Raw genomic sequence first — 22,450 nt, 5'->3', positions numbered from 1 at the left:
TTTTTATTTGGATGTATGCACTGTAAGGTCCAGAAAGTAGTCTTCTGCCATTCAATAGGTGTTCCTGCATAACTTCGGGGTCTGATGATTATGTCAGTCGCATACCCTCTATTCCAAAGCCCCCCTCACATACATTTTTTGGGGTGGGTAGATCATGCTGAGCTGGGCATTCTAAAAGTAGCTCTCAAATCAAAGAAATTGTGGCCACCCTGCTATTATCTACACAGTGTCTCTTAATATTAATAAACACATGCATTCTGTTTAACAGAGTACACAATCCAAAGAAATACAAGACATACACAATACAACAATGGATATGTCAACCAAATTCTATAATTATTACCCCTCCCTGACAACAAAACTATACCGTCCCAGTTGCTAATATGTTGATCCTTTTTTATTTTTTTGTCTCAGTTTGTCACAGGGATTGAGGAGAAGACAGGTTGACATGCTAGAGGATGGAGTGGCTGGAAGTAGTAGGACACTGACCAAGGTGACTACACTGCTACGACAAATTTGCTGCAAAGCAGTCCAGCGACTGGAGAGAAAACGGGAGATGAGAATGGGAGGAAGAAGGGCTTTCGTTGCAATCGACGAGAGCAAGTTCCGACATAAAAGAAAAGTAAGGTTTCATTTTTATTCCTAAAGTGTTGTTGCGACTGTTAGGTTGCAGTTATACTTATACTCTTATACCATCCAAACCTCCACCGGCTGTCAGTCCCTCCGTCCCTCAGTCAGTCAGTGCATGATGCATCTGTCCCAAATGTGTAAAATAGTAAAACAAAAAAAAGGCAAAGAAGTTAAGGCATAAGGCATAAGACCTGCTTCATAATAGGGCCCAGTATCTCTACAGTCATGTCATCAAAATACATCTGTCCCCTCTAGCACCACCATCTGGCTAATTTTTAAAAACACATTTTGGACACTGCTCCTACAAATTTGGCCCTAAAATCACACAAAGGAGTAAACTTGTCAACTCTAGAGTTATGTCATTAACATGGAGCTGTACCATTTAACCCAACCATCAGGCTGAATATTACTTATTACTTGATAGTCGCTTATCTTACTAGTACTATCCAAACCTCTACCAGCTGTCCGTCCGTCCATCCGTCCCCTCATTTCTCACATGGCCCTCTTCTATCGTCACAATGAGGCAGATTCTTGCAAAACACATTTTTGGACACTGCTCCTACAGATTTTGCCCTAAAATCACGCCAACCTGTACACAGTTTGTCTAGAGTCATGTCATCAACAAGGATCTATACCATTTAGCGCCACCATCAGGCCTATTTTTACCTGACGGTCGCTTATCTCCCGATTAGGGAGTCTTACTGGTCGTACAGCTAAAACAGGGACAATAGGTTGTTACACCAATGTAACTACAACACTCTAATTATGCATTTTAGGTGGACTGCTGTTAAGCGTGACATTTTGTTTATTTTCAGTATGGACGTGGACGACGTGGTCGAACCTGGCGGCGGCGCTCCTGGGTGTTCGGCATGATGGAGGTCAAGGGGTCCCGTCGACGGCCTGTGATGAAGCTGGTGGAGGATCGCACCAGAAGAACCTTGAACCCAATCATAACTAAATATGTCAGACCTGGAAGTGAAATCATCAGTGATTGTTGGCGGGCATACGACAATCTGGCCCGTGATGGTTACATTCACTTCCAGGTCAACCATCGGCGATATTTTGTCCACCCTGCAACTGGTGCCCACACACAACATATAGAGCGGGCATGGAGGAGTTGCAAGGAAGACATCTATAGGTACAGGGGGAACCTCACTGAGAAGGCACTGAAGATGAACCTACGGTTCATCGAGTGGCATTACTGGCTGGGGAGGGAACACAGGGAGGGCATTCTTGGACGATTGTTCAAGGATGTCAGAGCATGTTACTAAGTGTAATGGCCCTTTCCCACTGCGCCCGATAACGATAGCGTCATGTCGGCGATGGCGTTCACGTCAATTATGACGGCTATATCGTTGTGTTGTGGACGCTGCCATCCACTTCAATTGAAAATTGTTGTGGTGAATGTTGTTAAATTTTGACTGTATTTTTACAGTATTGCACTTTACGAACATGCAAATGTTTTTTTTTTGTTTATTGAAAAGCATTTAGAATATTTCCTGTTGGGATTTCAAAAGTTGGCAATAAAAGATCTCTTTGCCATCTCTTGATCTCTTTTGCGTGTTATGTCAAGGTTGGTGGTGGTTGAGGAGGTGTTAATGTAATGAATTTATATTTGTGTTGTATCATGCCTTGGTTATGGTGGGGTTGCTTGCTGGTGCTTGGGGTGGGAACTGGATTTCAGATGCAGTGTGCTGTCCAGGGGAGAAGCAGACTCACGGACACCGGAGAAGCATGCACTGAACACAAATGAACGACACTGGTCATTTTTGAGGCCTGGTTATTTTATCCACCCATGGCCATGATGCCATTTGGTCCCAAAAAAAAAGTACTTATTTTTCAGTAGTTGCACTTACACTGGCTAAATGCAAGGCACATAATTATTCTGGTTACAGGGTAAACACTTAGTAATTACCAGGTAAGGTCATGGAATTGATCACGCTTTACTTTACAGTACAAACCAACAGTAACTACTGGGTAATTTCCCTGTAAATACTTTTTGTAGTTATTGGGTTAATACTGAGTAATTACCAGGTAAGGTCATGGAATTGATCACGCTTTACTTTACAGTACAAACCAACAGTAACTACTGGATAATTTCCATGTAAATACCTTTTGTAGTTATTGGGTTAATACTGAGTAATTACCAGGTAAGGTCATGGAATTGATCACGCTTTACTTTACAGTACAAACCAACAGTAACTACTGGGTAATTTCCCTGTAAATACCTTTTGGAGTTATTGGGTAAATACCAGGTAAGTACCTTTGTATATGCACAGATTATAATGGGTTACCTATCAAGGTAAGGACCAGGTAAATAACATGATAGTTAACATGAAATTAAACGGTAATTACCTAGTAATTTCTAAGAAAATACATAGGAATTACCTAGACATTAATAGGTATATTACATTGTAGTTACCATGTAATTATATAGTAATTGCATAAGCAACTACTCATAAATTCCTGGTAGCATCAAAGAAAATACCTGGTAAATACCAGGCAATATACCTTGTAATTACTATGTGTATTACCAGGTAGTTACACTATAATTACATGCTAAATACATAATAAAATACTTATAATTACCTAATAATTACATTGTAGTATACAAGAAAATACCAGGTAACTACCGGGTAATAAACCTAGTAATTGCTAAGTGTATTACCAGGTAGTTACACTATAATTACATGCTAAATACATAATAAAATACTTATAATTACCTAATAATTACCTTGTAGTATACAAGAAAATACCAGGTAACTACCGGGTAATAAACCTAGTAATTGCTAAGTGTATTACCAGGTAGTTACAGTATAATTACATGCTAAATACATAATAAAATACTTATAATTACCTAATAATTACCTTGTAGTATCTAAGAAAATACCAGGGAACTACCAGGTAATAAATTAAGTAATTGCTAAGTGTATTACCAGGTAGTTACTATGGAATTACCAGGTACATGCTTTAAATTACCTAGTAATTACCTGGTAGTTCTCAGGAATGTATCTGGGAATTACCAGGTAACACCAGCAGGCCCGGATTTATATGACATGAGGCCCCTGGGCAAGGGGAAATAAAGAGGCCCTCGTGCGCGCGCAAAAATTCCACCTCCGGTCCACCTGACCACACCGTGACCTCACCTTCGGACCGGCCCGTGCATAATCTGACTGTGTATCCTCATTGGCTCATTGGAAGGGTCTAAAGCGGATACAGAATTGGAGTTTGCGTGCATGTGTGTAGCCTATGTGTGTGGAAAGTACCGGATACATAGAGTGGGCGGGCTTTAGACTGCACTAAGCTTTCAGAGCAGCTACATGCAGTGCGGCCAGCAGAGCAGAAGCTCTCAATAATAAAACAAAATGTACTGTAACTAAACACAAATATCACTTTATTTGGATTGCAATATTTTAAAATGTCATCATTAAATTTACTCATTCAGGGTCTTTTCAAAATGGCTTCCAAGTTCCACAACGCCTCCCTCTCCATAGACTTCCATGTAATTCATAGTGCACGGATCATGCACGCCCATGCCTAGATCATGCACCACGTGTGTCCACACTGTTCACAGCTTTCAAACAAAAAAATCCGAATGGAAATCCGTTCAGGCATTCATGAGCTAGCAGCCATTATGTTTTCTTGAAATGTAAATGTTTGTTGGTATGGGGGTTAAACATGGAATTTCGCGATTGCGATCATGCCTACTAAATTTTTTGAGGTCCAAAAAATATTTTTTGAAAAAAAAAAAAAAAAAAAAAAATTTGAGGCCCCCCTCCCCTGAGGCCCCTGGGCTCGTGCCCACCCTAGCCCAATGGTAAGTCCGGCCCTGAACACCAGGTAATTACTATGTAAAATACATTGTAATTACCTTGTAATTACTGTACCGGAAAGTAAAGGGTTACCGAACCATTTGTCGTACAGATGTGTGGGTGGTGTCATATGACTTGATTAAGAGTCCTTCAGCTTAATTGGTTTAACTAGCCCCACCCCCTCTTCTGATTGGCTGCTGCCCCTTGTGACGTAGGTAGAGCTGCGAGGGCCCGGTCATCACTATTTGCAGCTTTAATTGATAATGCATTTTCTAGGTGGTCAACCCTTGGTATTAATACTCTCAGAGATCTGTACATTGATAAGGTGTTTGCCTCTTTTCAGCAGTTATCTGAAAAGTACTCCCTCACAAGCCAACACTTTTTACGGTATTTGCAGATTCGCAGCTTTGTGCGTGATATTAGCCCTGCATTTCCAGATCTCCCAGAGCCCACGCAAGCTGACTCTTTTTTAACTCCACTACTGAGCACCAAGGGCATAATATCTACTATGTACAGTTGTATTTTATCTCTGCGTCCCACCTCAATACAAAACATTAAGAATAAATGGGAGGAGGATCTGGGCGAGGAAATCTCTGAGGATATTTTGCAACATGTTCATACTTCCTCTATATGTGCAAGGCACGGATTAATCCAATGCAAAATTGTTCGGCCCCTGCCACGCATGTTCATATGTTTTGGTCCTGTCCTTCCACGTAGGTATTGGACTGAGATCTTTGAAACCATCTCAGTGTGTATCGAGGTACCATTTGAACCAAATGCAATGACGGCTATATTCTGAATCCTTCCCCCTACATACACTCAAATTAACCATAGGAAGTATTAAAGCTATACTGTGTAAGTTGCTCAACTAGTGGTCAGTAGCGTTATAGCAAACCGCGGTTGCGTCTGCTTTTTTCGGCCGTTTTTCGCCGCAGACCGGGCCTTCAGACCCCCGCGTCCGCCTCGCCCGCCTCGCCAAGTCGCCACGCATCCGTAGTGTCCCTCTGCGGACCGGCGTTGGGGAGGTTTACAGGCTAGACTTCTAGACCAGTGTAAACAAAGCTGTTGAAGCAAGCTATTTCCTGAAGAGACCTCAAGATGCACTGTCATTGGCCGGTAGTGTATCATGTGTGTATGATCTGCAATGTGATTGGCCAACGTATACACAACGTATACGGATGATGCAGATGACGTCATTTTGCCGCGAAACCCTGCCCCTGTCATGGCTAAGTAGAAAATATATAAAGAAAAGGCTTTTGGGGCTGAAATTAACGGAGTGGGGGTTCTAAAACTTTAGCGATTTAATAGTTAGGACAATTTTAAGATATGTTTTATAAAAAAAGTTACATAGTATAACTTATAAGTTTGTTTTTATTTGCACATGCATGCCATAAATTCCATAGGGATAGATCACACATGACATTTATGACATCATCAACTTGCGATGGGCATTTCCCCTGTTGAGTGAAAGATTAGCTATTTCTAGAAGAAATAAAATAAAGGTGTTTTTAATTTTACATTGTAGTTATAGAGGACAATTATAATGCATTAAGGCATATTTTACATATTAGCCAGGGATCCTTTTAAGTGTCACCTCACTGAATGGTACTCCAATGCCATCATAGCTTGTCATTTACATTGTTCTTGTTATTTTTTTCTTGTTTTGCCTTATTGCTACATTGCTATCTTTGACACTTATATGACTGCTTTAGCTTTTTTATTTTCTATATGATTGGTTATCATAATATGTGAACAAGTCTTGGTTTATTGTATGCCCTGAATCTCAAATAAACAAAACTGTAAAAAAAAAAAAAAAAAAAAAAAGGACAGGTAGTACAACATTCCTCATATTGACAGTGTGCACAGCCCGGTGACATTTTGTATTCATTATATTATATAGATATAGAATCCTGTGTGCGGAGCCCCCGATTTTTCAAATTGGCTAGTTTGAGCATGTTTAGATTATCTTAAACGATTATCCTGTAGTGTGTAATGCTACCCGATTTCATCGCGCCTGATGATCTGCTAATGTAAGGCCAGCCTAAGGGAGTGTTAGAATCTTGACAAACGGTATGTGCAAAGCCATGATTTGTATTTCCAGCATATTCAGTTTGACAAGCTCTGAGGGAATGGGTGCTAGCTCTAAATTATTCTTCCAGCTTTTAGGGTCTTACGACAGCAATTGCATATCCACTCGCGATGCCTTTCTTTGGGACAGTGCAGTCTTCCAGGCATCCACATTGATCGTCACATGAATAGACATATTTGCCTGTCAAACAGGCTCACAGTTTGTTGTGACTGATGGCAAACTCACACTTTTTCAGAGAAAAGCGTCCTATCGCACGTTGTGCACACATAAGTTGGGCCATATTTTATGTCTTCCTAGAAAGTCACTATATGCTTTGTTCTAGCCTTTTCTGTTTTCAGCAGCTTCAGCTTTCCTTTTCTCTTCTTCTAAAGCAGCTTCAGCTTCCCTCTCCTTTTCTTCTTGTCTTTCTCTGAGCTGGTTTTGACACAACACCTTGTATCTACATTTTATTTTTAATGCATGGTGAATATCGCGGCGCATCTTGAAGTACTCGTCCATTTCGCATGTACAAGCCATGTAGAACTTCATTTCTTTCTAGACCTTATCCCTAAACTCAACATCTTCATCAAACCTTGCTTTCTGCTTCACCAATGCTGAATTTTGAATTTCTCATCTTCTCTATACCTCTTGTTGGAACATTCCTTCAATTTGTCCTGATGCTTTTCTCTAAACTTCTCATCTTCTCTGTTCCCTCTTGTTGAAATATTCCTTCTGCTTGTCCTGATGCTTTCCTCTAAACTCAACATTAGAGTTCTATTAGGGTTCCATATGACATGATATGATGCAACCCTTTTATAGAAGTCTGTCAGCTTCAGCAATTGTGAAATCGGCACCAACAGCTATCCAGCCATACCTCCGGCTAATGAGACTCGATAAACCAATAGCCGGAACATGGCTGTTGTACCTGCCATGCACATGGAGCATCGGTCTAGAGGGTAGCACGGGTCCAAAAAATGGGAGCCGAGCCGAAATGGAGCCGAGGAAATTTGGACCGAGCCGAATGGCCCAGAGAAAAATACCGATTTTCTAGCCCCGGCAAGAAGTGAGAGTGATTGGATCCGACCCTAAAATGGAACCGGAGGAAACGGACCCGATCTGGCCAGGTCTTTGGCCCGAACCGTGTCCGATGCTATATAATGCTTGTTTTTCTTTTGAGACTAATAGCCTAGACACTAGTGCGCAGTGCAGCAGCAGCGCACCGTAGCAGCCGCTCCGAGGACCGAGAGGTGAGAGCGATTGCGGAGGGTTGCGTGTGCCGTGCGTTATGCAGAACAGTTATTTTCAGCTCAGTCCCAAGCTGAACAATCACAGTGATATCCACAACAAACACCAACCTGTCCAGTGAGTGTTACTGTCCAGTTAGTGTCCACGACAGCACAGCTCGCATCACAAAACTTTCCTCCTCCTGTGCTCTCGGCTGCCCATCAGAATAATCACAGACAGGGACGTGCACAGAATGTTAGAGAGGCAGAGGCTGACATTTCTAAAAGGGCCTTTTAGAAATGTAACTGAAGCTTGAATGCAGCCTTCAGTTATGGTATGGAAAGGGCCTGGGGACATTTGCATTTATTTTACCATAGTAAAAAAAAATGCATTCATGGTCTGAAGAGGGCACTTTTTACAGACGGATAAAAGGGCAGGGACTCAAGCCCCCTTTGATGTCTATGTGCACGTGGCTGATCACAGACTGAGACGAGACTCGGCTTGCGTGCGTGCGTGCGTGCGTCGGTGCGTTTGTGATGCAGATAGAAAGATTTTCGCTGACTTTATGTCGCCCATACCCGCAGATGATGTCCAGAAACATGTGCCATATAGGCTAGGCTAAATGACGTTCCAACCTGCACTTCCAGCCAGGTAGCCTTTGTTTGTGTTTCACCTCGCTAAAAAAAGCCCTCCATATGATTTTCACTTCAGCAGTAGCGCAACGCTTGAGATTGGATGCGCTGAACGGGACTCATTCAATAAGCGAGAACAGACGATAATATGGATTTGGGAGCGTAATTACAATGCATGTCTCATTAAAAACAATATATATTTTAAAGTTGAAGGATATATGTTTAAATCTTGGGTCCTCTCGGATCCATGTGGGTAAATGCATTTTGGAATGCCCCGAACAGACCCGAGGCAATTAGACCCTACCCTACCCTACCCTAACCCGAGGGACAAGTGAATATTTTAGACCCGAAGCGGCTCGCGGCTCGGGTCTCGGGTTATCGGGTCCTGGAAGACCCGTGCTACACTCTACATCGGCTGCAGACCCAGGATGCCTGCCGACCTACGGATGCTAAGCTTGTTTGGTACTGGGGCTCTGCTGATGAGAGGGGCCGGCTGCACTATCAATGACATGTGGGACAAGGACTTTGACAAGAAGGTGTCCAGGACCGCTGCACGGCCCATCGTCTCAGGGGAGATCTCGCAGACACAGGCTCTGGTTTTCCTTGGAGGCCAGCTGTCACTTGCACTAGGTGTATTGCTGAGACTTAATTATTACAGTATAGCACTTGGTGCTGCTTCAATGCCTCTGGTCATCAGACTCATCACCTATCCATTGATGAAGAGGATCACCTACTGACCACAGCTTGTGTTGGGTTTAACCTTCAACTGGAGAGCACTGTTGGGCTCCTGCAAGTGGTCAGTCTCCCTCTATATTTCTCAGGAGTTATGTGGACGCTGATTTATGACACCATCTATGCTCATCAGAACAAAGAGGATGACATCCAGATAGGACTCAAGTCTATGGCATTGAAGTTTGGGCACCAAACCAGACCATGGTTGAGCGGCTTTATGGTGGCCATGATGTCAGGACTGGTAATGGTGGGGGTCAATGCTGAACTGGTTCTACCTTATTATGCTGTACTGTCCACAGTGGGCCTACACCTAATGCATCAGGTTTACACGCTGGACATCAACAAACCAGAGGACTGCTGGAAGACATTTGTCTGGAACAGAAACCTTGGATTGCTGTTGTTTTCAGGCATTGTCACAGGCAATTTGTGGAAAAAAGTATAAACTAATATATTATAGAACGAAGGACAGTTGTAAGAAAGGACATTCAGAGGAAGAGGTCAATATTTATACAACTGGTTCTGAATCTTTAAGATCTAGAACCAGTTGTATAAGAATACCAGCCGATCCAGTCTGTCTTTCTTATCATCCCTTGTCCTGCAGACTTTCATCCCACCACCCTCGGTGATCCCTCCCCCATGCCTACATCCACCTCAGTTTTCCTCCGTTCCTTTCTCCCTTCCGACCACAAGCACTGCCGTGGCAACAGGGTGGCCGCCTCATGCAGGCTTTGTAGCAACCCCTGTCCATCAACCCCCCAAGCCACCACTTCCCCTCCAACCCCAGACGCACCCTCCCTACTCAGCCTCCCCTGCTTTCCCCCCAAACCCATTTCATGGACCTCAGATTTAGGAATGATTGAGCATATGGAGCTGCTGACACATCTATGACATTGTTGACTCCATATATGGGCATGGCTGACCTTGGAGCTTGATATATGATATGGAGGTATGGAGCCAATTCACTGTGACATCACATACTGTAGTTGACAGGAGCATTCCAGCCAACACTATAAAGACTAGAGGTCAATTGTTAAACAACTGGTTTATGTGCCAATGGTGTACTCTACCACCTGCAGTCAAAATAATGCTTCTACCACTTTTTCTAGTCACATGTTCAAATACTGGATTCTGATTGGCTAAATTCCGGAGGTTATGGCAGAACAACCGCCGCAGTTGTGTGAGGACGAGATCAATGCGCCTCAGTGTACATCCGGGGACTTCAGGAGGTAGTCGGAACACCTTTCCCCCAACCAACATATGACGGTTGTAGCGGTCCTATGTTTACTAACGTGCGTACGACGTCGCCGATTTATTTGGATCCAATGCAATCCGCCAACTTTAAAGCCCCTTTTCTCTGAACCTATGCCTTTCTGGAAGCGAACAGCCTCTATTTACGGCCGGAACGGTCCTTCTAACTGACGTTAGCTTAGCTGTATGCTAGACATCTTTCTCTGCATGGAGTTGGCGTCATCTGGTGGTGAGTAGAAGATGTTGTTTGTGGAACTATTTGCTGTCGTCGCGGAAGTTTTATAGGCAATAATGATTGTAACTTAATATCCTTGCAAGTTACAACTATGTTTTCTTTCATGTATACAGAAAAAAGTGGTAGAAAAGCTATTTACCACTCGGGGTCGGACATTATGCTCTGATAATGTCCTGTGTGAGGGTGTTATCGGACTCGGCTTCGCCTCGTCCGATCACCCCCTCACACAGGACATTATCAGAGCATAATGTCCTCTCACTCGGGGTAAATTGCTTACTTTGATACCTTAAGTAGGCAGTGCCATGATTTTGTACTACAAATGTCTGGTTCAAACTGCATACTATAGCTACAATTATCCTGTCGCCAACCTATTTTAGCTCTCCGATTTGACGCAAAATTGGTCTTTGCTCGCTGTGTTAACGGTTTAAATATAAAACCTGTACGTGATTCTAGCGCTCTGGGATTCCTCTCGTGAGTGCCTCCAGTCTCTGCAAAACATGAACAGAGGGCTGACTACTGTTTTATATTTAAACCTTCATTTGTATTGTATTGTTTAGTTAACAGTAGGCACTGCACGGTTGTGTGTGTGTATCACCATGGCAACGCCAGCCATCAGAGCGTTTCGTCGCTTGGAGGGGTTGTTTTGTGTTTACAAACCTCCTGGTGTTCACTGGAACCTGGTCCGAGACACCATAGAGACCAACCTGCTCAAAGGTGTGAATTCGAAACCCTCTCAGCCTTCTCCACAACTGGTGAAGTTCTTGACAGAACCAATAACTGAAAACGCATCCAAGGAACTCTCCATCTCTGTCACCTCTGTGCCTGCACTGGCCAAACACTCCTTAGTGAGTGGACCTGAATCCCGGAAAATCCAAGTTGGAGTAGGACATCGCCTGGATTCTGGAGTTCTTGTTCTCGGAGTTGGAAACGGCAACAAAGCTCTGAATGAGCTCTACAAGTCACGCGTCACAAGGGACTACACACTGGAGGGTGAATTTGGGACTGCAACTGACAATTTCTGCAACACTGGACGTGTCTGGGAGAGAACCACATATGATCCCATCACTCAGGACAAGCTGGAGAGAGTGTTGGCCATGTTGCAGGGAACCAATCAAAAGGCCTTGTTAATGTATTCCAATGTGGGCATGCAGTCACAGGAGGCCTATGAAATGGCGGTGCAAGGCTCACTGGGTCCTGAGGAGAAATCTGCCCCCATTTTAACAGGCTTGCGCTGCATACGCTTCCAACCACCCCACTTCACCTTGGAGGTCCAGTGTATAAACGAAACACAGAAGTACCTGTGCAGAATTGTGCACGAGATCAGGCTGGAGCTTCGCAGCACAGCAGTGTGTGAGGGAGTGTGGCGCACCAGAGACGGTCCCTTCACCCTCCGGGACGCTCTGATCCGTCACCAGTGGACCGCTTCAGACGTGGAGCTCGCTATCAAACATCATCACTCCGCCAAGAAGCATAGAAATCATAAAAAACAGCAGGCCCAAATGGGCCCAAATACAGAAATGAGCACGGTGAGACCAGACGCCCATCATGTGTCTGCCTGCTTGACAGGCTGATTTATTTATTTTTTCTGAAGATTGCTTAGCACTTGCATATAAAATGCTGTTGAAGGGTTGTCAAAGCAGAACTGCAAATACAATATTTGATTGAGGACCAATCCATTCCTGGCCATACGAAGTATTTTTGTGCAGCACACACACACACATGCTGGTGTAAATGTTGTCATGAAGTCATTGTTTATTTTCTACATTCCTGGTTCTGTATACTCAGACTATGGATGCAGTTGGATGAGAGGGGCAGGCTGCACTACCAACAACATGTGGGACAAAGACATTGATTAGAAGGTGTCCAGGACCGCTGCACGACCCTTCGCCTCAGGGGAGATCTCACAGACACAGGCTCCTTTGTTCCTTGGAGGCCAGCTGTCACTTGCACTAGGAGGTTTGCTGTGTCTTATAGCACTTGGTGCTGCTTCGATGTCTCTAGTCAATTGATGTCCTATCAATTGATGAAGAGGATAACCTACTGGCTACCTCTATATTTCTCAGGAGTTATGTGGACGCTGATTTATGACACCATCTACGCTCACCAAGAAACGGATGACGATGCCAGGATCGGAGTAAAGTCGACAGAACTGAGGTTTGGGGATCAAACCAAACCATGACTGGGCGGCTTCATGGTGGCCATGATGTCAGGACTGGTCATGGCCAGGATGAATGCAGACTCTATCGCACTATGGTATACTTTCCAGTGGCCCTGCACCAAATGTGACAGATTAATACACTGGATATCAACAAGCGAGAGAGTACTGCTTTGAAGATTTGATAAAGGAGAAAATGGCAGCCAAGAAGAGAGACCTGTCGTGTATGATGCCCCCAACAAAACCCCCCACAAAGAAAAACTGTTTGCAAGTAAATGTTGTTTAAAAGATGATATAACAGGGGTTTCCCCGACTCTCCACCTCTTTAGTAAACCAAATATACATTTCCAGTCTTTTATGTCTTTTGCCTGCACTGGCCAAACACTCCTTAGTGAGTGGACCTGAATTCCGGAAAATCCAAGTTGGAGTAGGACATCGCCTGGATGTATTCTCTTCTGGAGTTCTTGTTCTCGGAGTTGGAAACGGCAACAAAGCTCTGAATGAGCTCTACAAGTCACGCGTCACAAGCCAAACCATGACTGGGCGGCTTCATGGTGGCCATGATGTCAGGACTGGTCATGGCCAGGATGAATGCAGACTCTATCGCACTATGGTATACTTTCCAGTGGCCCTGCACCAAATGTGACAGATTAATACACTGGATATCAACAAGCGAGAGAGTACTGCTGGAAGAGATTTGTCTCCGACAAAAACCTTACAGGATACACAACAACAGGCGTGAGAAAAGACATTCAGAGAGACCTCTCAACAACACAGACACCTGGACAGAGGAAAATTCCTGGCTACGGTACCTCAAACACTCCAGCAAATATTACATTTATGAAATATGTACATCAACTCAATTTTATAATATTGCAATATTATAAATCTGTATATGGTTATGCACTGTATGATTAAACCATGCATTATTTACAGTCTCCTCATATACAAAGATGCTCCCAGTTGGTTATGTAATCATTTTCACACATCAGGAAACAGTAAGTAATGTTCTGAGAAAAGTGGGTATGAGAATGGCTACCTTCTTGGGAGGGTTTTAGCCTTCTAACAAATAAATAAATACAATTCTTGTTTTATCACTTGCACTCTCTTCAGACTCGGACTCGCCTGAGTATGGTGGAGACGATGTTCGGCCAGAGGAAGGCCAAACAGAGTTGGACCTACTAAGTAAGCAATGACACATTTTAACATAACAGTTGCATGAGTTTGCTCTTCTGTTTAGGCCATGTTAATTATTTGTTCTAATGTTTAACTTAGATTTGTTTTCTGGACCACAAATGTGGAAAAACTATATATATATATAGAAAGCTTGTTATATGTGTGGATATGAGTGGATAGACGCTAAGTTCACTATTAAACTGGTCTGCTAATATTGAATACCTCAATTCATTTTTTTTCATACCCCATCATGCTTTAAGATGCAACTAATTAGAGGGAGGGAAGCAAACCCTGGAGGAATGAAGCCTAGCTACTTCAAAACAGCTTTGCAGCAGAAGTGAGAGCAACAGATCTTGTCCAATCACACATTTTGATCACATAACCTATGCGTGTCCAAAACAGACTAATGGACAATTTATTATTACACCTTTCTGACTTTGTAGAAGAGCCAGAAGTCATCAGCTGCAGTGGCCAAAAATAAAGGCTTTGAAGCTAAAGGAGAAAATGGCAGCCAAGAAGAGAGACCTGTTGTGTATGATGCCCCCAACAAAACCCCCCACAAAGAAAAACTGTTTGCAAGTAAATGTTGTTTAAAAGATGATAGTAATCATTGCTGTATAGATTGTTTGTTCAGTAACAGGGGTTTCCCCGATACCTCTTTAGTAAACCAAATATACATTTCCAGTCTGGAATATCAATTATATCCAATCAGAACTCATACAGGATACAGGATAAAGACGTGACATTGTAAGTGATGACAATATATACACTAAAATTGAAACTATAATAATAGATACCCCCCTGAAATTGGCAACCTACCTGAAACTGTATTTTCTCCTTATTAACTTGCCTCTTCTACCCTGATTTTAACCTGGTTTCCAAGTGTTTTTACCAGGAGATAAGTTAGCAACATGATTCAGTTTTTGACGGCCTCAGGTCTAAATGGGTAAAAATGGTTGTACTATACTGCCCTACAAAGGCAGAGTGCAGTAACTACGTTTTCGAATTTCACCAAAAAATGGGTTTAAAAGTGTTACAGCTTATCAGCCAAATGAGATAAAGATATAAAAGTGATATTACACTGATTGTACGTCTGTTCTTGAGGTAATTGTTCATCCCCCAATATCAAGAAGGCTAATTTGACCGTTGGGCGACACAAATAAGTCGGTGTGTCCCAAAACGTAGTTACTGCACTCTGCCTTTGTAGGGCAGTATAGTGCCACTTAAAGGGGAAGACCACCCATTTTCAATATTGAACTCTGTCATTAATATACCTTAGAGGAGTTGTGTGGAAATAAAAATAAAAAGTTCCCCCTCTTCTGTGTTGCCTAGAACTGGAGGATTGATTTTGGGGTTTGTATTGTAAAGTACAACGGTGTGATGTCATCAAGTTGTACTTTACAATACAAACCCCAAAATCAATCTTCCAGTTCTAGGCAACTCCTCTAAGGTATACCAGTAAGGCTCCCTAATCGGGAGATAAGCGACTGTAGGTCACTTATCTCCACAAATAGGGCAAAAATGTGTTTTGCCAAAATCTTCCTGATCCATGTTGATGACATGAGTGTAGACATACTGTGTAGTGATTTTCGTGATTTTAGGGCAAAATCTGTAGGAGCAGTGTCCAAAAATGTGTTTTTAAAAATCGGCCTGGAGGTGGCGCTATATGGGAGAGATTCATGTTGATGGGATGAGTGTAGACATACTGTGTACCGATTTGCGTGATTTTAGGGCAAAAATTGTAGGAGCAGTGTCCAAAAATGTGTTTTGCAAGAATCGGCCTCATGGTGGCGCTAGAAGAGGGCCATGTGAGAAATGAGGGGTGGGGTCTCCGCGCCGGCAAGGCGGACGAATAGGTACCGGCCCCGGCTGTCCCGGTCACTCCTAGCCGGAGTTACGGCATTTTATGTGAGCTGCAGTGTAGGGGGTCCTCCACTGGGGGCGCCACCACTTTTGCATCCGTTCTGGAGCACCAGGAGTCGGTGGTCCCCGGGAATTCCCCGTGAGCAGCCCCGTTGGGGTGGTCATTTGGTCAGTTTAGCACATTTGGTAATTTTTTACATCTGGGGGTCCCCCAGGGACCTGGGGGTCCCTGGAGCTCCGGGGGTCCTTGGAGGTTGTAGTTTGGCAGGTAAGGAGTGTGTGTGCAAAATTTGGCATGGATCGGGGCAACGGTTGCGGAGATATGAGCAGGGCAAGAGTGTGACGTGTGAGGTGTGACAGACCAACAGACAGACAGACAGACTGACTGACTGACTGACTGACTGACTGACGGACTTACACTTTGTGCAGGGTTTGATAGTAAATGCGACCTACGGTCGCAATTAATGACATAGTTCAATATTGAAAATGGGTGGTCGCACTCCCTCACACACTGCTGTGCTGCGAAGCTCCAGCCCGATCTCGTGCACAATTTTGCACAGGTACTTCTGTGTTTCGTTTATACACTGGACCTCCAAGGTGAAGTGGGGTGGTTGGAAGCATATGCAGTGCAAGCCTGTTAAAATGGGGGCAGATTTCCCCTCAGGACCCAGTGAGCCTTGCACCGCCATTTCATAGGCCTCCTGTGACTGCATGTCCACATTGGAATACATTAACAAGGCCTTTTGATTGGTTCCGTGCAACATGGCCAACTCTCAGACATTGATTAGAAGGTGTCCAGGACCGCTGCACGACCCTTCGCCTCAGGGGAGATCTCACAGTCACAGGCTCCTTTGTTCCTTGGAGGCCAGCTGTCTCTTGCACTAGGAGGTTTGCTGTGTCTTATAGCACTTGGTGCTGCTTCGATGTCTCTAGTCATCATCTATCAATTGATGAAGAGGATAACCTACTGGCCCTCTATATTTTTCAGGAGTTATGTGGACGCTGATTTATGACACCATTTACGCTCACCAAGAAACGGATGACGATGCCAGGATCGGAGTAAAGTCGACAGAACTGAGGTTTGGGGATCAAACCAAACCATGACTGGGCGGCTTCATGGTGGCCATGATGTCAGGACTGAGAGTACTGACATCATGTATCATCAGAGTACTGCTGGAAGAGATTTGTCTCCGACAGAAACCTTACAGGATACACAACAACAGGTGTGAGAAAAGACATTCAGAGAGATCTCTCAACAACACAGACACCTGGACAGAGGAACATTCCTGGCTACGGAACCTCAAACACTCCAGCAAACATTACATTTATGAAATATGTACATCAACTCAATTTTATAATATTGTAATATTATAAATCTGTATATGGTTATGCACTGTATGATTAAACCATAAATAATTTACAGTCTCCTCATATACGAAGATGCTCCCAGTTGGTTATGTAATCATTTTCACGCATCAGGAAACAGTAAGTAATGTTCTGAGAAAAGTGGGTATGAGTGGGTACGTTCTTGGGAGGGTTTTAGCCTTCTAACAAATAAATAAATATAATTCTTGTTTTATCACTTGCACTCTCTTTAGACTCGGACTGAGTATGGTGGAGACGATGTTCGGCCAGAGGAAGGCCAAACAGAGTTGGACCTACTAAGTAAGCAATAACACATTTTAACATAACAGTTGCATGAGTTTGCTCTTCTGTTTAGGCCATGTTAATTATTTGTTCTAATGTTTTAACTTAGATTTGTTTTCTGGACCACAAATGTGGAAAAAACTATATATATATATATATATATATATATATATATATATATATATATAGAAAGCTTGTTATATGTGTGGATATGAGTGGATAGACGCCAAGTTCACTATTAAACTGGTCTGCTAATATTGAATACCTCAATTCATTTTTTTCATACCCCATCATGCTTTAAGATGCAACTAATTAGAGGGAGAGAAGCAAAACCTGGAGGAATGAAGCCTAGCTACTTCAAAACAGCTTTGCAGCAGAAGTGAGAGCAACAGATCTTGTCCGATCACACATTTTGATCACATAACCTATGCGTGTCCAAAACAGACTAATGGACAATTTATTATTACACCTTTCTGACTTTGTAGAAGAGCCAGAAGTCATCAGCTGCAGTGGCCAAAAATAAAGGCTTTGAAGCTTTGATCAAGGAGAAAATGGCAGCCAAGAAGAGAGACCTGTTGTGTATGATGCCCCCAACAAAAAACCCCACAAAGAAAAACTGCAGTAAACTGCAAGTAAATGTTGTTTAAAAGATGATAGTAATCATTGCTGTATAGATTGTTTGTTCAGTAACAGGGGTTTCCCCGATACCTCTTTAGTAAACCAAATATACATTTCCAGTCTGGAATATCAATTATATCCAATCAGAACTCATACAGGATACAGGATAAAGACGTGACATTGTAAGTGATGACAATATATGGGCATACAAAGTTGAAACAGGAACACTAAAATTGAAACTATAATAATAGATACCCCCCTGAAATTGGCAACCTACCTGAAACAGTATTTTCTCCTTATTAAAGAGATTAAAGTAAATTGCCTCTTCTACCCTGATTTTAACCTGGTTTCCAAGTGTTTTTACCAGGAGATAAGTTAGCAACATAATTCAGTTTTTGACGGCCTCAGGTCTAAATGGGTAAAAATGGTTGTACTAGTGCCACTTAAAGGGGAAGACCACCCATTTTCAATATTGAACTCTGTCATTAATATACCTTAGAGTTGTGTGGAAATTAAAAAAAAGTTCCCCCTCTTCTGTGTTGCCTAGAACTGGAGGATTGATTTTTGTAAAGTACAACAGTGTGATGTCAATCAATCTTCCAGTTCTAGGCAACTCCTCTAAGGTATATTAATGACATAGTTCAATATTGAAAATGGGTGGTCTTCCCCTTTAACCTAACAAATATTGTTTTATCACTTGCACTCTTTTTATGGTGGAGACGATGCGGCCAAACAGTTAGCGTTGGACCTACAGCATCTAAAAACAAAGAAAGTGAAAGAGAAGGGGGCACGGTGGCGCCTGCTGTGACTTCTCTGTCGAGGTTGGCGGGCCAATCGCTGTCCCCGTTTCCCTGGAATGTGCTGGAAAACGGACCAGTCAAATCTCTCGCGCGTCTGACAAAACGGCCAATCGTGGCAGCACGATCCTGGGTTCTCCCCATAACGACCAATCAATTTGATTCCTTGCAGCGCAGCGCTTGATTCCCTGCAATCAAGCCCCCCCACCTCCAGAATAGACACTCACTCAGTCTCAGACAGCCATTCTTCCGCGTTCCTGGACGCAGAAGCCAGCCAAGGAATAAATACAAAATAACGTTTGATTTTGATAGATTTTGACACTTTGTCAGCTTGTTCTTTTGTCATTCTATGGTCTAGTTGCTGTGGTTGTTAATGTGACCCTATTTGGAAATCATTTAGCTGTTCATTGCAACGAGGAAATGTTAGGCTATTTACCTTTCTCATTTTGTTGTCATGGCCTGCTGTATGTGATGCACCGGACCTGCCTCCCTTCCAAAATACACAGACTGTGTGGGCATCATTTTAATATCCAATTTGATTGACTGATCATTATGTTACATGCTTGCTTTGATTATTTATGGACAGCTGCTGCTGCTGCATGCATCATTTCATTTGCAAAAAAAAAAAGAAAGAAAGAAAAACACTGGTTTAAACGGTTACCGCACATCACCCATGGAATTAATAATCCCTGCTGCATACCTAAGCTCCAGTTATTGTATTTGTGTAGTCTATTTGAGAAGCATGAGCACTTTATTTATAGCATTCTAATAAAACCGTAGGTGGGGTTTCCTTGCGCAATTTGGGTCGGCTGTCTTCGCACGATTAAATAATGAATTAATGCTTGTTTCTGCTTTCAATTTAATTATAAATAAAATCAAACCAACCACTCATTCAGTTAATACTAATACCTAGTCCTAGAATACCTATTAGCAGAAGTGATAGAGTGTCAGTTCATTGTGTCAATTCTGTTTATATAAGATGAGTCTATTCAAAGAAATGATTTGTGTGGCATGCCATTTTGCTCCATCAGTTTCATTCATTAATTGCACAGCAAATAAAGACCTGATTACTAACGGGACACAGTCATTGTCATGCTGGGCTTTCCAAGGAATGATGAGACCTTTTTTATAGCTTAAACCAAACCATTGTTGAATCAAACGGTGGAGTCTTTCTTTTTCTCCGTGATCGTGCGCGATGCGCGGTGCGCCACACCAAAAAAAACAGAGTTGCAAGATATCAACGCATTGCGTCATGGCGTGTCGACAGTTTATACATCTGATATTTTGGACACATGGAGAGATTGGAGACGGCAGCGCATCAACCCGACATTTCATTGAATGACTCCAGAACGCAAGTAGATTACGGTTAATAATATCTATAGAATAAGGCTACAAAACACTTAACACTTGATTTATTTCTGAGCTAGTAAAACACTTCATAGGTGTTTCCTGAATCTAAAGAACAATCAATGACAACAGCTTCTAACAGAAATAGTGTTTTTATTGGCTATAATACAACGCACCAAATGCAAATGATCACGCCATGGTTTAACCATATCATAATAAATAGCCAAACATTTCATTATGAAATGTAACAGTAGGCCTATTTAAACCAAACAAAAATATAGTCTGACAGCCTACCAATGCAAATAAAAAGCTAGTATAGAGTAAAGCCGGGTGGAGGATAATGTTGATCGCCCCATAGCTGCTTCAGTTCCCAGACCCTGGTCATTTCTCAAGCAATTGCTCTTATTCAAATTTGTATTTATTCTGTGAACTCTCTATGTATTTGTTTGTATGACCTGTGATAGTATCTCCCTCAAAAATCACGCCTATGGCTGTGGCGCTCTGGCGCGCCATGGACATATAGGCTACCCGTTGTCTTTATAAAGAAATATAGCCTAACCCCGATTGTAATAACAGTGGTCAGTAGGCCTACATGCAGGCTATAGTTTTGTCTGTCAAATTATCTTTTATTTCAAGACTATAAAAAGCTACAGTAGGCTATATGGGTCCAGTGTATAGGCCTATATTATGCCTCCTCCTTGCGTCATTTCACCGACCGGCCGCATAGCCTATCCTACATGATTATGTATTCATATTGTTTTAAAACAAGCAAACACATTTAAGAAATTACATATAAAAAGAATAAGAAGAGGCCTCGTGAAAATATCCAATCTACAAGCTCACAGCAAGTGAAGAGACACGTTGTGAGCTTGTAGATCTGCTGTTTTCACTAGTTGAGGTCCCTGCAGGGAAAACTTCTAATCAATTTGTGTCGGATATAAATTGCGTCTGCTATCACGGTAATTGGACAATATTTAGGTGGTTGTCAGAAAGAAACATTCATGCATGCACCGTGGCGCACGCACTGTAAGTCACCCAGATAAATCTCTCGTTCTTTTGATTGATTACTTTATTAGCAGTTTGCATATTAAAATCACAGGGACAGGGCAGTAACATTACTTCAGATAACATGTCATGTTAATGTTAATGCGTTATGGTTACGTTATGGTATAGGCTACAAAGGCTCTGTCTGGACACGATCTTGTTATCCAGTGTGTGTGGTTTACTCTGATTGGCGGATCGTTTCATTTTCTGTTGCCGCAACCTCGACAAAAACGCGATGGCCTTGGCGCAGTGGTTAGCGCTTCGCCTCACAGTTAAAAGGTCCTGGGTTCGATTCCCGCCGGGGGACGCTGTGGGCGCTGGGGGTGTGTTCCTCCCTCCGCGTCATCAGCACCCACACCCTAGGTGGGGTTGGCGATAGGGCCTTTTTATGTGGAATTTGCATGTTCTCCCCGTGTCTCCTAGGGTTGATACCCTCACAAAAACATGCAGTAGTCCTGGTTTCTATATTACCTCCCCCTAGCCAGCCAGGCGCTCCCCAATTCCCCTGGTGCGGCAGGGGAGAGCGGAAACCAGGACTACAGAACTGGGTGAGAAAATGGGTTGCAAAACCGTGGGATAAAAATGATATACCGGTATAAAAAAAAAGAAAGCAATAACACATTTTAACATAACGGTCGCATGAGTTTGCTCTGCTCTTTTCGTCTACTGTACGTTCATTATTTGTTCTAATGTCCTTTTAACTTGGATTTGTTTTCTTCACCACAAATGTGAAAAATGATACAGGCCTATAGAAAGCTTGTTATATGGAGTGGACAGACGCCAAGTTCATATTAAACTGGTCTGCTAATAATGCGTACCTCAATTCGTTTTTTTCCCCGTACCCATTCACGCTTTAAGATGCAACGAATTAGAGGGAAAGAAGCAAAACCTGGAGGAAGAAGCCAACATGTGAAAGGGTCTCGATATAGCCCTGCAGCAGAAGTGAGCAACAAATCTTGTCCAATCACACATTTTGATCATATAACCTAGTATGCGTGTCCAAAACAGACTACTGGACAATGCAGTGATGCAAGAAGTATTTTTTTGGTAGCACTTTATAATAACTATACACTATAAAGCATTAGTTAAGCATTAGTAGCTAATGAATTCATCATGAATTCATGAGTTCATAGTTTATTAATCACAAATTCATCATTAGTAAGGCATCATTTATACATTAACTGAACATTAGTAAACACAGTAGTTAAGCATTAGTAACTAT

At 42.6% G+C, this 22,450-nt stretch overlaps 1 protein-coding gene and 1 pseudogene across 2 annotated transcripts; both read left to right on the top strand.

Annotated features, from left to right (window-relative positions):
- The first annotated feature begins 7,312 nt into the window (after positions 1-7,312).
- Positions 7,313-9,540, top strand: LOC308289975 (4-hydroxybenzoate polyprenyltransferase, mitochondrial-like; annotated as a pseudogene). Its single transcript has 2 exons — positions 7,313-7,466; positions 8,788-9,540. The product of its transcript is annotated as a 4-hydroxybenzoate polyprenyltransferase, mitochondrial-like (transcript).
- Positions 9,541-11,177: 1,637 nt separating this feature from the next.
- Positions 11,178-12,152, top strand: LOC308303642 (pseudouridylate synthase TRUB2, mitochondrial-like; the record flags this gene model as incomplete). Its single annotated transcript, XM_080748079.1, has 1 exon — positions 11,178-12,152. The coding sequence occupies one exon, from the start codon at positions 11,178-11,180 to the stop codon at positions 12,150-12,152; it is 975 nt and encodes a 324-aa protein (XP_080604205.1).
- Positions 12,153-22,450: the final 10,298 nt, after the last annotated feature.

Source organism: Nannobrachium achirus (assembly GCF_963921795.1).
Source record: "Nannobrachium achirus genome assembly, chromosome: 1".
NCBI classification, from domain to species: Eukaryota; Metazoa; Chordata; class Actinopteri; order Myctophiformes; family Myctophidae; genus Nannobrachium; species Nannobrachium achirus.
The sequence above is the reverse complement of the archived record's forward strand: the minus strand, read 5'-3'. Positions and strand labels throughout refer to the sequence as shown.